Source organism: Lepisma saccharinum, unplaced genomic scaffold, assembly GCF_977018435.1.
Source record: "Lepisma saccharinum unplaced genomic scaffold, izLepSacc3.1 HAP1_SCAFFOLD_968, whole genome shotgun sequence".
Taxonomy (NCBI): domain Eukaryota; kingdom Metazoa; phylum Arthropoda; class Insecta; order Zygentoma; family Lepismatidae; genus Lepisma; species Lepisma saccharinum.
Genome location: NW_028143620.1, coordinates 26,180 through 44,785, shown reverse-complemented (window position 1 = coordinate 44,785; position 18,606 = coordinate 26,180). Strand labels below are relative to the sequence as shown.

Genomic DNA, 18,606 nt, shown 5'->3' with positions numbered 1-18,606 from the left:
TATGAGCTTTAACCCAAGAAAACTCAATGGTTTTTCCAGATTTTTGTATTGTTTGAACTAATTGTATACAATTTATAATATAAGGGGATAATTTGTAAAGACTTTTGTAAGAAGATTTAAGAACCTGTAATACACTTTGCGAGTCAGTAAATATTAGATACCGCTTCCTCCTTTTGCCCGTTCTCGATTGACAATGAACTGAACTCACTCTCTAAAATATCAAACTTACTTACTTCATTGATGGCAGCACAGAAGAATGAGTTTTTTCTTGGTTATAAAAATCATATAAGGCTGGGAAATTTACTTTTATATCTCTGTAAAGGACAAGTTGAGTTCCAGCATTTCCGGAAACATTTGAATTGTAGACAATCAGATGTCACGTGGAATGCGCAGAATCATGTGATGTAGCGTATATTTTGAGGTGACTAGCTTCAGATATTGAATGAACAGAAACCTTGCAGTTACCATGAAACCGAATTAAAATCCAACAAAGATTTTCAATGCGCAATGAAAAACACAAACAAGAAAGAACATTAATGAGAATTACCAACACCATTCTCTTCAAGACTGAATGTACTAATTTTTTTTTGGTAGGCTCAAGATGATAATATCCGACCTCCTTGACGGAGTGGTTAGCATAGCACGCTACAACGCCAGGAGTCCCGGGATCGAATCTCGACCTGGGCATGGGTATTCTCTGCGAATGTCCTTTCATCAATATATCATCACTCATCCTCATATTCGCGATTAGCCGAAGGTGACAGAAAAGCGATGTAAAATAAACCAATTCAATCAATCAATCAAGCAAATAATAAAAAGGTGTCCTTGTCTTGAAAATGTCCTGAATGCCAATTTTTCATTCATCTGTATTGTATTCGTATTTTCAATATGTTAGATTACTTTTCGGCCATTTTTAGTAACCATGATGGGAATGAATGATGATTACGTGAAATTGATGAACGGACAGTCACAGGAGAACACCCATGGCTAGGTTGGTACTCCGACTCGAAATTCTCTGGGAGAAGAACGGTAGTCTACCACTCCTCTAAAACATTACTAGATAGAGATCTTTTTAAAACGCCTAGATGTTTGCGAAAGAAACAACCGCTTGATCTTGTTCCGAACACATTTTTTCGCCCTAGAGTTTGGAAAATATGGATTACACAGTATTTTCAGTATTGTAAATGAAATATTGATAACCTCCAAAGTATTGTAAATTTAACCCTAGCTTACTCGTGCCGCACGAGAAACTTACGAGCCCCACACATTTTCTTTTACTAAAATTTAAGAAAGCATTTCTTTTTTTATTGAATCACTGCTTCTCATGTTGCTTATGTAGTTCAGTTATATAATAGTGATAATATTTACAATCATTACCATCATTAATAAAAATTAAGAACAAATTATTGGGTGAGTGTTCACTAAATCTAAAAAGAAAGAAACATAGTAATGTTGCATGAAGGCTTTTTTTGTTTATACACTGCAACTACAGCAATACAGAAACGTCGGGAACACCCTAGGGAACCAAAAGAGCTTTACTTTTTTTACCCATATTCCACAACCTCAACCTTATTTACCTTTTTTAAAAAAATGTGTTCGTACCATGTATCTGAAGAAAGTACTTACATCATAATAAGTATGATTAAATTTCCAATTAATTTCTAGTAGAATAGTTATCTCATATATATTTCTATACAAATTCCTTTGCCCTAACAACAGATCGGAACAACCAATCAGAAGTCTTAGAGCTAAGTACATAATTGTAGCTTCTAACTGGTCGTCATTTCATGGAACTTGCAAAATTCATTGTGCCATTGGACTTGTGCGAATGTATGAAACTGTGAGTAATAACTCATGTTCTAATCTTGCTGAGAATTCTTCCACTTCTGAACTTTAAAATGACAGTATTATCATTCCTTATCAATAAATATATTACCAATCATCTTAAGATTTGATTATACTCGACTTTTACGCAGAACGTGTCCGTTGGCATAAGTCCCAAGAAGTAATGATAAAAACAACGTGAGTTATCAGTACTCAAACGGCCGGTAAAAAAAAGACCATTGATGAATTGTTACTTGACATACACGTTGAACTTACCCGCTCACGCATTGTTAATAGATAATATTTTCTGCTTGGAAACTGCGTATATAAACAAACAAGTCTTCTAAGTTCGACAGATACTAACATGATATAACGAACGCACTTACAAGTAACATGATTTTTGGTAACTGTAACTCTAGCTCAGTTACTTCTGTTAATAAACAACGAAAACAACAGTAACTCTTCTTTACGTTTTCGAATGGAAGAAAGCTCGCATTTAGGAAAAATTTACCTCTGTATTTTCATATTTAGAATATGGGGTTCTTTACTGAATAATTTAACAAAATTAATTCAAATTTAGATAATTATCAGTGAAAATGGGACAGCCTTATTGTAATTGATCTGTGAAATATGTTTCACGAAATGAATCTTACCTTGATGCTGCGTTAGTTGTAACTGACATGATTTATTTTTCAAATATGGTAATTATAACAGAGTTACTTTCTGAAGAAGTAATTGTGACTGTACTGCGTTACGTACTTTAAAAAAATAACTTTCGGGAAAGTGATATTTCATAGCTTTTATAGATCTTTCTTCAAAAGTCATCTTTATTAATACGCTATTTTTCATCGCCCTGTAATATGTAATAAACAATAAACATTGTCGCATGAAATTCTCTTGTATACTTTTTAATTGTGTAATACTACACTCCTACATAAGTGAGGAAACACTATAAAGTACCAAGCTACACCGGAAGTACGATGCATGTTGTTCATTATTAAAACATGCAGAAACAAATGATGGCAGTCACACTAAAGTCTTGTAGTGTCACTTCAGTGAGAATCCTTTAATTTGTTTCCTAGTGTTTAAAAACGAGCAGCATGAATAGTGCTTCAAGGAAACACGTAGCCTCTTACTTTCGCTGTGTATCCTAGTTAAGGTTTGAATACCACAGAAATTGGAAGCAAAGATATTGAAGATGTAGCATACCTGTATATGCGTGTGTGTGGCGGCTAGATGGCGGTACGCTTTCAGTGGTTGACCTCCGATTCAGTCACCGAAGTTCCAGGAATGAATCCTGGCGTGTGCATGGGTGTTCTTTATGAGTTCCTTCATCAATTTTATCGCATCATCACTCATCCTCGTAGTCTCGATTAGCCAAAAAGTGGGTATATTTTGTTGCGTCACATTTCATCCTAAACATTAACCGCGACGATGAGAACGAATAGCGAATTTTCTTCCAAGCTGACCTTATTTATGTACGCTGGATTTTTTTCGGAGGGAGATGGAACTGTAAAGATGGATATTAGATATTTGCGTTTGGGGAAATACACAATAAAATATTTCGTATTTACCACTTTTAATCATAGTTTTAAAAATTACTCAAAGAAAAGAGTGATACGTAATAGGGGATAATTTTAAGGGTAGTTTTCATTTACCTCTTTGATTTTTCCCGAGTTCTCTACTGCTATCATTGGAAAATTAAATTTTTCTCAAAATTTTGGAAAGGGATGTAACCCCTCAGCCCCCTCCTGCTTACGCCAGTGTTGGTGAGTGAGTGTGTGTTTATGATTGAATATACAATGACATTTCAAACAAATGTTCGACAATGATTTTCGAATAATAACTATAAAAGAGATTTTACTATCTTAGACACAATTATTTTATCTAAAGTAACATGAAATTCAAATACTACTAAGGGTTCAAACCGTTACAAATGTGCCAGTTATTAGTATTTAAAGTGTATAAATGACACTCTACATTTAGGACTTCTTACAGCAACGTTAAACGTTTAAATATCCGTTTTCCTCCATATCGTCCAGGACCTCATTTATGCGTGATACCAAGATATCATTCTGTTCATAGTCGGTGTAAAAAGGGTTCGTCTCCGCACTATAAATTTCTTCTTCCGTAAAGGAATCCAAGTCAGGCACTTTATCAGGTTCAGCTACAATGAAAGGAATGATGGTCAGCGCAGTAAGAATCCCAAACATGTATTTGTCTTTCATTTCTTTCTTGAGCATTTCGAAAGTGAATGCTCCGGTGTCCACACCCAAGATCTTCAAGGACACCGAAAAGCTATTGTGGTAAATCCGAAGAAGATCCTCCAAGTGCTTATCACGTAGTTCCTTAGAGGTGCTCAGGAACAGGAAATAGAGAATGTCCAGGACAGGGGAAGCGTACCGGGATATCTGGAAATCTAAGAACTTCACTTCCTTTAACACCTGAGAACCTTCTTCCTCTTCGTAGCGAAACAGAAGATTGTTGATCCAACAATCGCCATGATTCAACACTGCTATTGGCTCCTTGGGTTTGCAAAACTCGCTCATCAGGTCATAGCATGCATGCTTCAACACCTCCAGCTTTGGGATGAACTTGGCCCTCGCCGGGTATTGTTTGATCAAAGATAAGATGGAGTTGATTGATGTCACAGTGTAGTGTCCTACCATCTCCTTGCATTCGGGGCAGTACAGCTTGTCCTTTTTGAACCTGACCGTCTGCTCGAATGCTACTGGGTTTGCACTCTTCAGAGCATAGGACAAGGAGTGGAACTTGCCGAGTTCTTCCATAACCATTTTGCAGTGGTGGAAGTCAACCCCTTTCCTTCTGTCGGCCATTCTGAACCCGAACTGAGCTAAATCTTCAAAGACGATTGCCTCTCTTCCTTCGGTGGTTTGGCTAAAAAGACAGCGGGGAATTGAACTCAAGAGAGATGCAGAAACATTCTGTTTCCTTTCGAGCCTGATGAACTCTGGAAACACCTCCTCGTACATGGACACTTCCCGGTCGAACAGACCAGTCTCGCGTATCCACTTCCGTCGCAATTCGATCTCAGGTACGCATTTGATCACCAACTTGTAAACTCTGAAGCCACGGCTCGAACTGGCTTTCACTGATGATCTCAGGACTATGGTTGCATAATTGTCTCCTGCGTTTGTCCCAGGATACACGCTGCACTCCTCTACTTCGAGCTGGATGTCCTGTTCTCCAATTCTGATGGCTTCTTGGAGAAATTGCTTATTGATCCAGAAATGGGACTCTTGGGCCATCATTCACTCTACAATAAGATCTGGAAACAAACACAAAATCAGACAAAAACTTTAATACTATCATTCAAAAATATATTAGTGACATGGCACAAAAGGAGAAAAATCAGAGTATGTTATTATTAGATACATGTATAATACTTACCATTTTGAAATTTTAATCCATTTTTCCATGTGGAGTCTTATGGTTTATGGATGATATAAAAACAAGGATAATATAAGAATAATACTAAATACTTTTAAAAGCATTAAAAGAGATTGGTGTGAAAGTTAGTGAAGAGACAACTAAACCCATGCTGTACGCCAGTATTAGTTAATGATCAGAATTTATCATAATTACTGATAACAACTTGGTTCAATCTTTATCATTTTTGCCAGTTTTTCAAGGTCTATCTCAACGTTGTCCTTACAGCCTTGTCTTAACCTTTATATATCATCAAGTTTCCGGACAAGGTCAAGTTTTTCTAAGAGTTTTACAAAATTAACAATATCAAATCAAATTATACATATTGTAAAACAGGAAATTGACAACAGATTTCATTAGCATAATACAGTATATTGTTATTTTCTACTGACAAATTGTTGAAAATAAAATACTTAGAAAAACCTGATCTTGTCGGGAAATCTGATGGTATTAGAACTGTATGAAGACCAAGACAAAGCTGGGAGGACAACATTGAGACAGACCTTGAAGAGACTGACGAAGATGGTAAAGGTTGAACTGATCTTTATCAGAACAGAGACACGTGGAAGGCTCGTGTTGCTGCAGAAAAAACCTCCGATATTTGGAACACCAAGAGTTAATTAGATGTAACTGTGAAATACTCTTCAAAATTAGCGTCCTCTACTCTAAAAACAACGTATTGTTGAAATGTGCGATTTTTTTGTAAGAAGTAGCTGGTAGAAATGCAATATTTATCAAGGATATTCACTTCTATCAGGAAAGTTAATAATACGAGATATTGTTGAACAATGAAAATGTCGAAGAGAACAGATGTTGAAGAAGTAGTACAGAGTAACATTTACGAGAATGGGCCAGTGGCAGGGTGCCCGCAGAGGGGATTCATGACCCACCTGCGTCATGGTATTTTTTTTTGGGGGGGGACTACAAGCATTTTATACCAATTCTACTTCACACAAAAATCGTTCTTTGATTGACTTGTTATTTATTCATTTTTAGTTATGGTTATTATGTACAGTTTTTCTACCTACCTGTGGGTTATCGCGACGATGGATTTCAAATGAAACACCACCTCTTATGACTTTAGAATCGGTTTGAAAGGAGGAGACGTGCTGTTTGCATTAATACAACATTAGTCAAGCAGACAAACTATTAAGAATAAGGTTCAGTACACTAACAATGGCAGTGAGTCTGAGCAGGTTTGTACGTTTAATGTTCGCAAACATGAAAGCTTAAAGTACCTACAGTAAGCATATATTGCTTAAATATGTCTGTATTATATTGTTCCGCAAATTCTGTCTGACCAAGATAATTTGAGTAAATAATTCGGCATTCGGCATAAAGGGAGGGTGTAAGGGGAATGTTCTACTTTTTTGGGGGGGGATGGGCACCCCTGGCCAGTGGAGACATACCGAATATACCCCCGTATACCCTCGACCACAGCCCTTCAGTTACAATACTTAGACATTAAAAAATCCATTTCGGAAACTCTGAATCAATATGTTTTGCACATACAAACAGGCTAACAAAATCACTTTCGCCTCGTAGTCGCCAAAGAGCCTTTTGGTACTCATTGCAACAATTACAACCTAACAAATACGTTCACAACCGTGCAATTGCGGTAATAATCTGATTATGAATTTTGTCAAGCTTTTGCTCTGTAGTTAGCGTGGCGAGCTAATCCGAATTCTTTGAAGGCATGAACGTTTGTTTCATTGTGTTAGTTTCGTCTGTTTCATCAATTCACCATTCTTCTTCATCGTTTGGTGTCACCCAGAAAGGAAGAAACGTGCCGCAAGGAAGCAACATTTTTAACTTTGGGATACTTACGAAAATGTCCTGAGTAAAATGCAGTCGTATGTCTCGTACAAATTGCAAAAAAATCTTACCAAAATTGCACACTCTTTGCTAAACAAACTATTTCTTATTCTTACCTGTTGGAATCAAGTACTTGTGTCCACGAAGAGGAATGAAGTCTTCAGATAAGAGCGGATCTTGCAATCTCGGCAGAACACGATGAACCGAAGGCCGCAAACGCAAATTAAAATACAGCTTGAACCATAGCTTGACACGTCGGCCTATCAGCAACTTCCTCCAACATTACAAACAATTTTCTAGTTACGTAACCATTTTGGCAATTGTAGGCATTTGCGCAGGGTGTCTGAAAAGCAATTGTACAACTGATGACCAAATTAACAGTGGACGAGTTGTCCATGCCAAACCTCTACTGTTTGAATCTACTTTATGCACAGTCAGGCTAATCGGGGCTGGACCTTCAGTTTAAAGTGTGATCCGAACCACTAAGAGCCTCCACCGGGTATCGAACCCGGGTCCCCTTGATTACAAGGCGACGACACTACCACTGCCTCATCGAGGAGGTCCTTATATACTGTTTGGTTTATGTATATATGTATGCACTGTATGTATGTATATATTGTAGCGTGACGTCGGGTAAGGTACGGGATCGAGTCACGCCGGGACGTAGCTCAGATAAATACAATAGGTCTTAAGTTTGACTTGGCTAACCACCTCTACCCTTAAGGAGGCTGATGAAGGATTGTTGGGAGCCTGTGTTGTTGAACGCTACTCACCCCTTGCTGTTGGTCTGGCCCTCGGCTTCTGGCGTCGGCGACGGTGACAGGTGTCCGCTGGAGAGATCGAAGATGACGATAAGAGACGGCAGGCAATTCGGCGACTTGTTTTATTCTTGCAGATTCTTCGGTTGGCTTAATCCGGACTGCTTATGGACTTCTCGCTTGTTGCCGCCTCGTAGTGTCGCGATCTCTCAGCAGGCCGTCGTCCTCTTCTCGTCGATCAGTTTGGTGGTGATATTGGAGCGAAGTGAGAGATCGATTTACTGTCTCCAGCGGTTTTATACATTGGATTTGAGTCATAGGTTGGTGGACTTTGCACCTCCACTGTGCACCTGGGGTATCCCTGGATGCAGATGGAAATTTACAGTGGAGGTGCACTCACCGCTGGCGAGGGCCGTTGCCTTGCTGACTGTGCAGAGCCGAGTGGAAAATTCTTGTTGCTCGGCTCTGCATCCGGTGGAATGTGGGGTGAATGAGCGTTCAACTTGCGAGCTTCAGAGCGATGTTTGAGGCAAATTAATGTTTCGACTTTTATGCTCTCAATTCCTTCATCATTCCCCTGGCCAAGATGTATCCACTGTGAGTGGTTACGAAGCAGAGTAGAGATGGTTATGGAGAGTATATTTTGAAATAATAATTGAAAGTACATTGAGTAAAGAAAAATAAAAACCCTGTATATAATAATGTGGAAAAATAAAATGAAAAAAAAAGTTGGAGCTGTCGGCATAGCTGTACTGCACGGGTCTGGCTGCATGTTCAGCTGGAATGCTGACTACTGGTGGTATGCTGAGCTGCAGGCTGCCTGTGGTCTGCTGGCTACATGTTTATGTGCTTGCTGCAGGATGGCGGCATGGTGTCTGGCTGGCTGCATGATGTCTGCATCATGATGTCTGCTGCAATAAGATATCTGCTGGCTGGCTGGCTGCATGATGTCTGCATCATGATGTCTGCTGCAATGGGAAGGCTCCTGGCTGGCTGGCTGCATGATGTCTGCATGGTGTCTGGCTGGCTGCATGATGAGCCGCATGAGGATTGCATGATGTCTGCAATAAGATGTCAGCTGGTTGGCTGGCTGCATGGTGTCTGGCTGGCTGGCTGTATGATGTCTGCAATAGAATATGAGCAGGGTGCCTGGCTGTATGATGTCTGCTGCAATGGGAAGGCTCCTGGCTGGCTGGCTGCATGATGTCTGCATGGTGTCTGGCTGGCTGCAATAGGATGCCTGCTGGCTGGCTGGCTGCATGATGTCTGCATGATGTCCACTGGCCGACTGGCGGGCTGCATGATGAGCTGAAATAAGATATCTGCTGGCTGGCTGGCTGCATGATGTCTGCAAGAGATGGCTGCTGGCTGGCTGCTTGTACAGCTGCTCCAGGATGACTGCTGTGCCATGATGATTCCTCGCTGACCGACTGCTGGGTGACTAGCTCTATGCGGAACTGCCGAAGAGAAGCTTGAGAACGCCGTGAGTGTAGTATGGCCAGATGGTGACGTTGTGCAAGGGGGAGCCGACAAGCATAGGGAAGGGGGAGTTATAATAAAAGGTGTTCGCCTAAGTGCGGAAGAGTAAAGGTTGGAGTCGAAGGTGACATAAGTGAAATGACAGGGGTGGGTAGACAGTAGCCATCATCGAAAGTGATACGTGTGGGAAGAGGAGGAGCTAAGCGAGTGGGAGTTGTAAGTTGACGAAGAGTGGGAGGGGGTGGTGGGGAATGTGCGGGACGTTGAGATATAGCAGCTACGGAAATAGGAGGACTAATAATAGGGACGGAACATGTCTTAGGAGGAGATGGGGTTCGCCGGTGACAACATGAACAGCAAGAAGTGTGACGTTTTAGACGTAAGTACATGTAGGTAATGCAAATACAGAGAAGCAGCAGAGCTATGAAAATTAAGAAGAGATAGGTGGTCGTATGTGCAGGAGATTTTACAAGGTCTTGAGGGGTAAGTGCACGAGCCTTAGAAGTAAAACATAAGAAAAGGGGAATGTGGAGAAGTTTAAATTGGTATATGACACCTAGAGTGAGACATGTGAGCCAGACAAAAATTATAATGATAGGAAAATCCGCATGTCTGTAAAGTGGAGTTATAGGAGGGATGTCAAGAACTTTATATTGGGAGAGGTTAAGGTGAGGGATATGAAATGTCCATTGTTTATGATAAAGAGCCGTTGCATTCACAAGGGGGGAAATCTTATAATGGGTGTCGAGTAGAAAATTGGGATTGTTGGTCCAGGCAGCAGGAAGGATATGAATTGTTCGGTGGATTGTTGAATGATCGAAACCACAAGGAAAAATAGCATGAATTTTGATATCGGGGGTGATAAGTACATCTGTACGGCAAGCCACGTGTAACAATACTGCACCGGGTTCGTGAAAAGTGGTAAGATTATAATGTAAAGTGGAGCCATTAGCATAAAAAAAGGTGATGGTAGGAGGAGGATTAATTATTGCGTAAACATTTAAATCTAATTTGACCACATCAGTGAGGTGGGATTCGTGACATGTGTAGGTACACCCATTCATCGTATCAGCCACGGTTGTTGCTTGAATCAATTTGGAAAAACAGAAATTGAGCCCATCGTGTCTTCCTGTGTGAGAAGGCAGAAGGCACAATTTCCGTGTATGGACCTGACAATTTTCAAGGTCTGTACCACTAATAGTGACAACATTATGAGAATCATCAATGGCGATATACGATGGATTATGCGACACTACGCATGTTAAATTTTGATATGAAAAGGGGACAGGGATTGCTAAATAAAGTTTATATTTCTTCTGATTGGAAGTGATAGGCACCTTCAACTCAATATTGACAGCATCAGCAGAAATTCTGCATTGGGACAGTGGCATCTGATAATACATGTCAATAAGGGTGAGAGGAATCGCTATATCAAATCCAGTAGGAAGAATATTTTTTTGAATCTTTTTCAAGTCTCGGTGCAGTGTTGTTTTAGATACTACATGTTCAGAGAGAAAATGATGTTTACAATTGTTAATGGTATTCTCATATTCAAAAAGGGTGAAAATTTGGCTAAGCTGTAAGGTTAGGGTCATAAATTCGATGAGATATGCCTGTGCTTGATGCGCATCTTTGATTGTTAAATTTTTGAGTTTATTAATTAATGCTTCCTGATTTCTGGCCAAGTTATCAGAGTGATTAGCATATTCAGTAAAAACATCCTCAATCTGATGTTGGAAAGAGTGAATTTCACCAGTTAAATTTTGATAGAAAATATGATTAGCTTGCAGTTGTAGTTTAATGTTAGATATCGTTTGTTTTACTTCATGAGCATTTTGGAATAAGGGTTCTAGTTGCTTAGTAGTGGCAAAATCACAGCAATAGTTAGCAATGCTACTTATAAAGCCAAGGAGTGCACGTTTTTGTCTAACTACGGAAGTGTTGGGAGTGGGTCTTGTGAAGAGGGAAAGGTGTGAAAAAAGGTGTGAATGAAAATTTTGGAGTTGGACCGCAAGTTTACATTGGTTGGAATCTTCGTCGCCTTTGTTGCACATGGCATTATGTAGTGTTGATGGGAAGTGCTGGGGTTTAGGCATTTCTAATTTCACATTATAGTAGATGGGGATGGTATAATGATAAGGGATGGTTCCTGGTAGTTCTTTCAGATAAATTCCCGAGATGATTTTCACATGTTCAGTCGCCGTGGTGACCGAAAAATGAGGGAAAAAAGGGAAAGTAGTAACATTACTGCCATTGTCGGTAGTGAACCCTGAAAGGGACAAAGATACAAATTTAAAACTGAGTTTGCATAAAAAAAAAATATCATGTATTAAGCATGAGATTTGTGATGAAGAAAAAAAATGCTTTGCGAGTTAGCTACTCAAATAAAAGGTTAAAGAGCCTTAATGATAAATTAGAAAAGAGAAGGAATAACAAGCTGTAATGCAAGAGATTCTCGAGACTGAATAGTTTATAGTATAAACTTCTGCATTTTTATTTGTTTGTATTTTATTACCATTTGTTTACGTTTTGCGCTCCGCGATGTATTTGCTCGAGCCGAGGCGATTGCTACATCGTCAGCTGTGCGAGATTCGTCTACGGGTAGGTCGCGCATGTGCAGATACTTGTGCGAGTTTTTTTTTCTTTTTACAATCTGCTTGCTGCAGACAGAAAAAAAAAATCGCGTTGTCTCAAGCGAGTGGAAAATTCACGTACTCAACCAGTAGTCAGTTGAGAGACTACGTTCCTGATTGGCCGTTTTTACTTTCTACTTCTTTATTATTATTTTGTGGAATATTAAAAGTTTATTTTAGTCTTCGAACTTGCTTTTAAAGTTAATTCCCGACTCTTTTATGTGTACAGTATTTGAGGAGGAGGGAACAGGAAGAAGAGGGTACTATGTGAATCAAAATGGCGGAACTTCCGTTTTTACATGTGCTCGTTCTTGTGTGCGGCTTGGTGAAAAGATCGCGTTGCGAAGGGAAAAAATGCGAAATACAAGTATTATATTGACATAAGGGTGCGAAAATAATATTTATAAAGTGTGAATGGACTGTGCAACGGTGAAAAATTGAATATTTAAGTGACAGACTCGTCCGAGTCAAGGTGCCTTGTTTTCAAACGGTGAATCGTGATAGCATCAGTTTTCAGTTTGCCAAGACCATCGGTGTATTCCACCAAATAGGAATTGGCGTCGTTTTGTGAAATTATTTTCCTTCGAAATTTGTAGGAGGAGGAAAATGCCTTGGGTACGTGGGGATGAGGGGTAGTGTCCAAAATATACACTAATTGTCCAGGGGAGTATGTTGTTTGTTGTGTCTTTTTGTCGGCACATTGTTTTTGCTGCTCAAATCGCTTTGCTAAATGTTTGTGTGCTAGTTCTCGAGCGGCTTGGAGTTGTTCTATTCTCTGTTCATTAGAGTGGATAGTGGTGTTGGGATTAGTAGGGAGAACAGCATCTGCAATTAACCTAGGGTGTTGTCCAAATAGCAAAAAATAGGGGGAGTTGTTCATGCCAAGATGTGTACTTACATTGTGGGCATGGGTCGCGCTAGCCAAAAGTTCATGCCATTTACCTTGTTTTTGTACCACATAAGTTTTCATGATGGATTTCAAGTAGTGAAAAGATGATTCGACTACACCATTTCTGAAGTGGGCAGCGGTATCAACAAATTTTAATGTGACACCAGTAATTTTGGATAATTCCTGTATTAATTTGCTACAGTTCGGGGAGCTCCTGTCAAGCATAATCGTCTCTGGAAGACCAAAAATGAGAAAAACATGCGACACAAGGGCGTTAGCTATTGAGTTGGCATCATGGTTGGGGAGGGTTGTAGTTATGGCAAATCTGGTACAATTGTCAACAACGGATAGAAAATATTTGTGTCCTGTGTCAGAGTTGAAGTCAGTGGTCCACACACGTCAATATGTATTTGGCTAAAGGGATGACTAGCGGGTGGGCTCGTTTGCAGTGTATGTTGTATGGCTCCGTGAGCTCTTTTTGCTACTTGACATTCAGTGCATTTGCGTACTGCAGCGTACACATATTTCTTTAGATTAGGCCAATAGTAGCGTAAAGAGAGATGGGAGTATGTTTTAGCAGCACCTTGATGTGCGGCCATCATTTTGTTACAGTGAATTAATTGAAACACTTCTTTTCTTAGTTTTTGGGGAATACATAACTGTCTTCTATAGTCTGGTGAAAATTTAGTGTTCCTATAAAGGATTCCATTGTCAAGAACAAATGAGTAGGCTGTTTTCTCTAATTTGTGATCAGCATCTGGGTGGTTTTCATGAATTTTGATTAATGCTTGTAAGTATGGGTCCTCTCTTTGTGCCGTACCTATGTCAAAGTCATCAGATTGTAACACGAAGACTTGATTTAGTATGTCCTCCTCGTCTGTGTCAAGGGAAGTGTCTTGTGCTGTGTCGTTGGGCAAGGAAGGGGCTGGGTCTACAGGATTCCTCGATAATGCATCAGCAATACCATTCTGTGATGATGGGATATGGTGGATTTGGAAGTCGAACTCTTGGAAGAAGAGTGATCTTCGAGCAAGGACCCCGGACAACTGTTTTGTTGTTCTAAGGTAAGACAATGCATGGTTATCTGTGAAAACTATAAAGGGTGTGTTGATTAAGAAGAATTTGAATGATTTTAGGACATAAAAGGCAGCTGCAATTTCAAGAGAAAAGACATCTGCTTTTTTCTCAGTGTCTGTAAGGTGTCTGCTGCAGAAGGCTATCGGATGTAGTACTCCATCTTCATCCTTCTGCATAAGACAACCGCCCATACCCTGGTAGGATGCGTCGATGTATACGCATGAAGTTTGCTTTGGGTCATAAGGTCTAAGAATGGGTGCGGAAATAATTTTGTCTTTTAATGCCTCAAAGCTTTTCTGATGCTCTTCATGCCAATGAAAGTTTACTTTCTTTTTGAGTAATTTGAACAAACATTCTGCGGGTTCCGCAAACCCTTGTACATAGCGTCTGATGAAATTGCATATGCCTAGGAAAGATTTCAAATTCTTCTTAGATTTAGGTGGAGGGAATTCTTTGATTGCACGCAGGATGTGATCAGAAATTTGGAATCCCTTTTGCGACACAAGATGGCCTAAGACTGGAATTTCTTCAAAGCAAAATTTACATTTATTTGGCCCTAGTTTCAAATTGGCTGCACGTAATTTAGCAAAGACTTTATGTAAAACTTGTAGCATTGCGTCAACTGAGTTTGTGTAGCAAATTATGTCATCCGTATATGCAGATATCTCGGAACTATCTATGCCAGATAGAGCCATAGACATTACATTGTTCATGACCTGACTACTTGTCTTCAATCCCATTGGCAGTACTTCATACTCGTAATTTCCACAATTACTAATTGCAAATGAGGTCATCTTCTTTGACCTTTCTGTTAATTTTACCTGAAAAAATGCCGATTTAAGGTCAAGGGTTGTGTAATATTTCTTGCCTGCCATGTCTGCTAAAATGTTATCAATGTTAGGTGTTGGGAGTGAAGAGGGCTGAATAATTTTATTCAGCGCCCGAAGGTCAGACACCACGCGGAACGAATTGTCTCGCTTGCGCACTAAGAGAACTGGGTGTCGGAATGGACTACCTTCTGACCTGCGAATGATTCCATCTTGTAAGAGCTTGTTAAGCTCAATTTTCATTTGCTCTCTAAGATTCAAAGGGATGGGGTATTGTCTCATATAGGGAGGTTGATTGTCGCCAATGTCAATGTCGTACTCATAAATTGGGGTGGTTGTGAGTTTATCGCCTTTCCAAGCTAAAACATCAGCATAAGCAAATACTAACTTTATGATTTTTTGTTTGTCTGCCTCTGATAAGTCAGGGTTAATACTAATGCAAGATGGGTCAAATTTTTTCTGACTTTCCTTCAGTCTTGTGTTTTCTGTATTGTCTTCTGTGCATGCGTATGTAGTGGTAGTCGTATCAGTGTTGGATGCGTCTGTCATGTCTACTAGAATGTCACATGGGGTTGCTTGGCCAAGTGGGGTGTTGGATTTGAGTGTGACTGCTTTCTCTGAGGGGTTATGAATTAGTAACAGAGGGGAAGAAGTGTTAAGGAGAGCATGGGGTATGAGGATATTGTATGTAAGGAGTGTTTCCTGAGAGGGTGTGAGTAGGATATTGTGGGGGAGGGGGGGAGTGATGGAAACTGAAACATATGTTCGGGTTCTAGGTTGTAGGGTTACATTTTCTGGGATTGTTACTAAACTGTGTTGGTTGCTAGTAGGGTGTAGTTTAGAAAAAATTACATCAGGGATGGTGTAGGTGTGTGATTTTGTGGGAAGGTTATAGTTTGGAATATGGCCTAAGCGTCTAAGAGTTAACAGGTTAGTACTAAGTGAAATGTCACAATTTTGTGTCTTCAAGAAGTCATTGCCAAGGAGAGGAGGTAATTCTTTGGATTGCACAACTCTAAAAGGGTGGGAGTACCTATATTTTCCTATGTGAAGGGGGAGTATTACAATTTCTGAGATAGGAAGTCTGTTACCAGTGACGCCTTTAATAATGCTGTGCATTTGAATTTTCTTTGCATTGGGTGGAATTAAATGCTGAGGACAAATACTAATTTGGCTTGCGTTGTCAATCATAATTTCTAGGGGGGTATTATTTACATGAGCTTGAATGAAGAATAGGTTGTTTTTTTCAAGGATAGGAACTGTGTCAAATTTTGTCTTGCGTGTGGATCCGTCCCATCGATTCACACGGTTTTTCAGTTTAAATCGTCCTTGTTTTCATTGTTTGGGTTATAAAAACAGTCCCTGGTAGAGTGATTTGAACGGAAACAGATCTGGCATTGCGAAAACTGTGAATTTTGTCGCCCCCCGTCTGAATTATTATTTCCACCTCGAGATCTGAAATTACGTCGCATGCCGCGAGTAGAACCTCTGCGATTGCCATTCCCCTGGCCGTAAAAAGTAGGCCGGGTCTGAAATTGATTACTGTTATTTGATTGTATTTGATCTGCCAGGTTCTGGACAGTGTGACACAACGCTTCAACTTTATTTTCTAATGTTAAGGTTTGCAATTGGTTCGTGACTGAATCTAGTTGGTTCGCTGTTGAACCGCCAGATGGCAAAATTGCGTTGCAAGACTGGGAAACGGCCGCGCTGGTAGAACTAGCGGACTGCGTGTGTGGAGCTTGACTGGAAGGGAGGGAAGGAGGGGCTGTGGGCGTGGTTTGGACTTGCCATGAGTTGGTCGGGAGAGCTGGTGTAGCTTGATAAGATTGCTGCGGAAGAAAGTTGTATGGAGCTTGAGAGATCTGCGGGAGGGGGGTAGGGGGGGAATACGTCACAAATGAGGAAGCAGGCTGAGGTGTGGGGAAACGATGCGTGTTGCTGACCTGTGGTTGCGTACAGCTGGGAAACTGAGGGGAGGCTGTTGCGTAAATGGAGTGCATGTACTTAGCGGCATCTATCAGTTTCATCGCTTCACTTTGTTCCTCATTGCGTCTAGCTTGAATCAGCATGTCTTGCCTTTCTTGATTCTGCAGATGTGCAATAAGAGAACTTGTGTCGGTGAACTCTTTGTCTCCTATCGCAGCGATGTGTTTAGATCGAAGTCCCGACACAACATACGAAAGGATTTGAGGGTTCGTCGCTTGCGGGAAGAATTGAAGGACGAGATTTTTCTTACGAATAACATAATCATGAATGGGCTGGTTAATTTCCTGCTTTGTCTCTAATAAAATTTGGATGGGCATGCTGACTAAGTGACTGCCTTTAAATAATGAAATTAATTCTTTTTTGATTTGCGGAAAGGTGAGGGTGTTGAAGTTTGGCTGCTTCTTGAGATCGTTCAAAAATGTGAGCGCTATGTCTGCGAGGAACAATGGCAACATTTCGCGTTTTTTATTTTCCTCCCACGCCAAAGCGCCCGCAATGCTATCGAACTTTTCAAAAAACTGCTCAACTTCTTGAGGGTTTTTTCCTGTGAAGGGGGCGGGGTATAAGCCATGGGGTATATTTACGGACATTATTGACGGGGATGGATTGATGGTGGTAGGGGTGTTAGTTTTAGGTGTACTGGTTTGGGGTTCTGGGTGTTTCTTTTTTCGTTTGGGTGTTTCTAGACCACCTAAAAACTGGGGATAATCGGGATGTTGAGCCTTGGATCTGGTTATTCTGGGGGAAGGAGCGGGCGAATTAATAGCGGAGGCTAAGGATAGAATCTGGTCAAGAGAATGGTCTAGCTCTTCGTGAAGAATAATTTGGGATTCGTTCATGCGAATTTAGGGAGGGGGAATTTTTTTATGCACTTATTCACAAGAAATGAAGGATAGTGAGCGGAAGAGAAATTTTACGAGTGGGGAGTTTATAATACCAAGTGTATTATCGAAAAAGAAGAATTTCTAGGGTTGCTGCTGTGTGCGGCGGGGATTTTAAATTATGGGGTTTTGAGTGACGTAAAAAAAAATTAAAATTTTCTGCAATTCCACGGAGTGGAGCCGGCTATCTCCACCATGTAGCGTGACGTCGGGTAAGGTACGGGATCGAGTCACGCCGGGACGTAGCTCAGATAAATACAATAGGTCTTAAGTTTGACTTGGCTAACCACCTCTACCCTTAAGGAGGCTGATGAAGGATTGTTGGGAGCCTGTGTTGTTGAACGCTACTCACCCCTTGCTGTTGGTCTGGCCCTCGGCTTCTGGCGTCGGCGACGGTGACAGGTGTCCGCTGGAGAGATCGAAGATGACGATAAGAGACGGCAGGCAATTCGGCGACTTGTTTTATTCTTGCAGATTCTTCGGTTGGCTTAATCCGGACTGCTTATGGACTTCTCGCTTGTTGCCGCCTCGTAGTGTCGCGATCTCTCAGCAGGCCGTCGTCCTCTTCTCGTCGATCAGTTTGGTGGTGATATTGGAGCGAAGTGAGAGATCGATTTACTGTCTCCAGCGGTTTTATACATTGGATTTGAGTCATAGGTTGGTGGACTTTGCACCTCCACTGTGCACCTGGGGTATCCCTGGATGCAGATGGAAATTTACAGTGGAGGTGCACTCACCGCTGGCGAGGGCCGTTGCCTTGCTGACTGTGCAGAGCCGAGTGGAAAATTCTTGTTGCTCGGCTCTGCATCCGGTGGAATGTGGGGTGAATGAGCGTTCAACTTGCGAGCTTCAGAGCGATGTTTGAGGCAAATTAATGTTTCGACTTTTATGCTCCCAATTCCTTCATCAATATATATATATATATATATATATATATATATACACACACACACACACAGAGAGAGAGAGAGAGAGAGAGAGAGA

The 18,606-nt window shown here is 40.7% G+C and overlaps 1 protein-coding gene across 1 annotated transcript; it reads right to left on the bottom strand.

Moving 5' to 3' along the window:
- Window positions 1-1,509: 1,509 nt before the first annotated feature.
- On the bottom strand, window positions 1,510-7,284 carry LOC145983450 (uncharacterized). The gene is made up of 2 exons (XM_083116555.1): window positions 7,206-7,284; window positions 1,510-5,113 (listed from the first exon to the last, which is right to left on the bottom strand). The coding sequence occupies exon 2, from the start codon at window positions 5,094-5,096 to the stop codon at window positions 3,828-3,830; it is 1,269 nt and encodes a 422-aa protein (XP_082972681.1). The 5' UTR covers window positions 5,097-5,113; window positions 7,206-7,284; the 3' UTR covers window positions 1,510-3,827.
- Window positions 7,285-18,606: the final 11,322 nt, after the last annotated feature.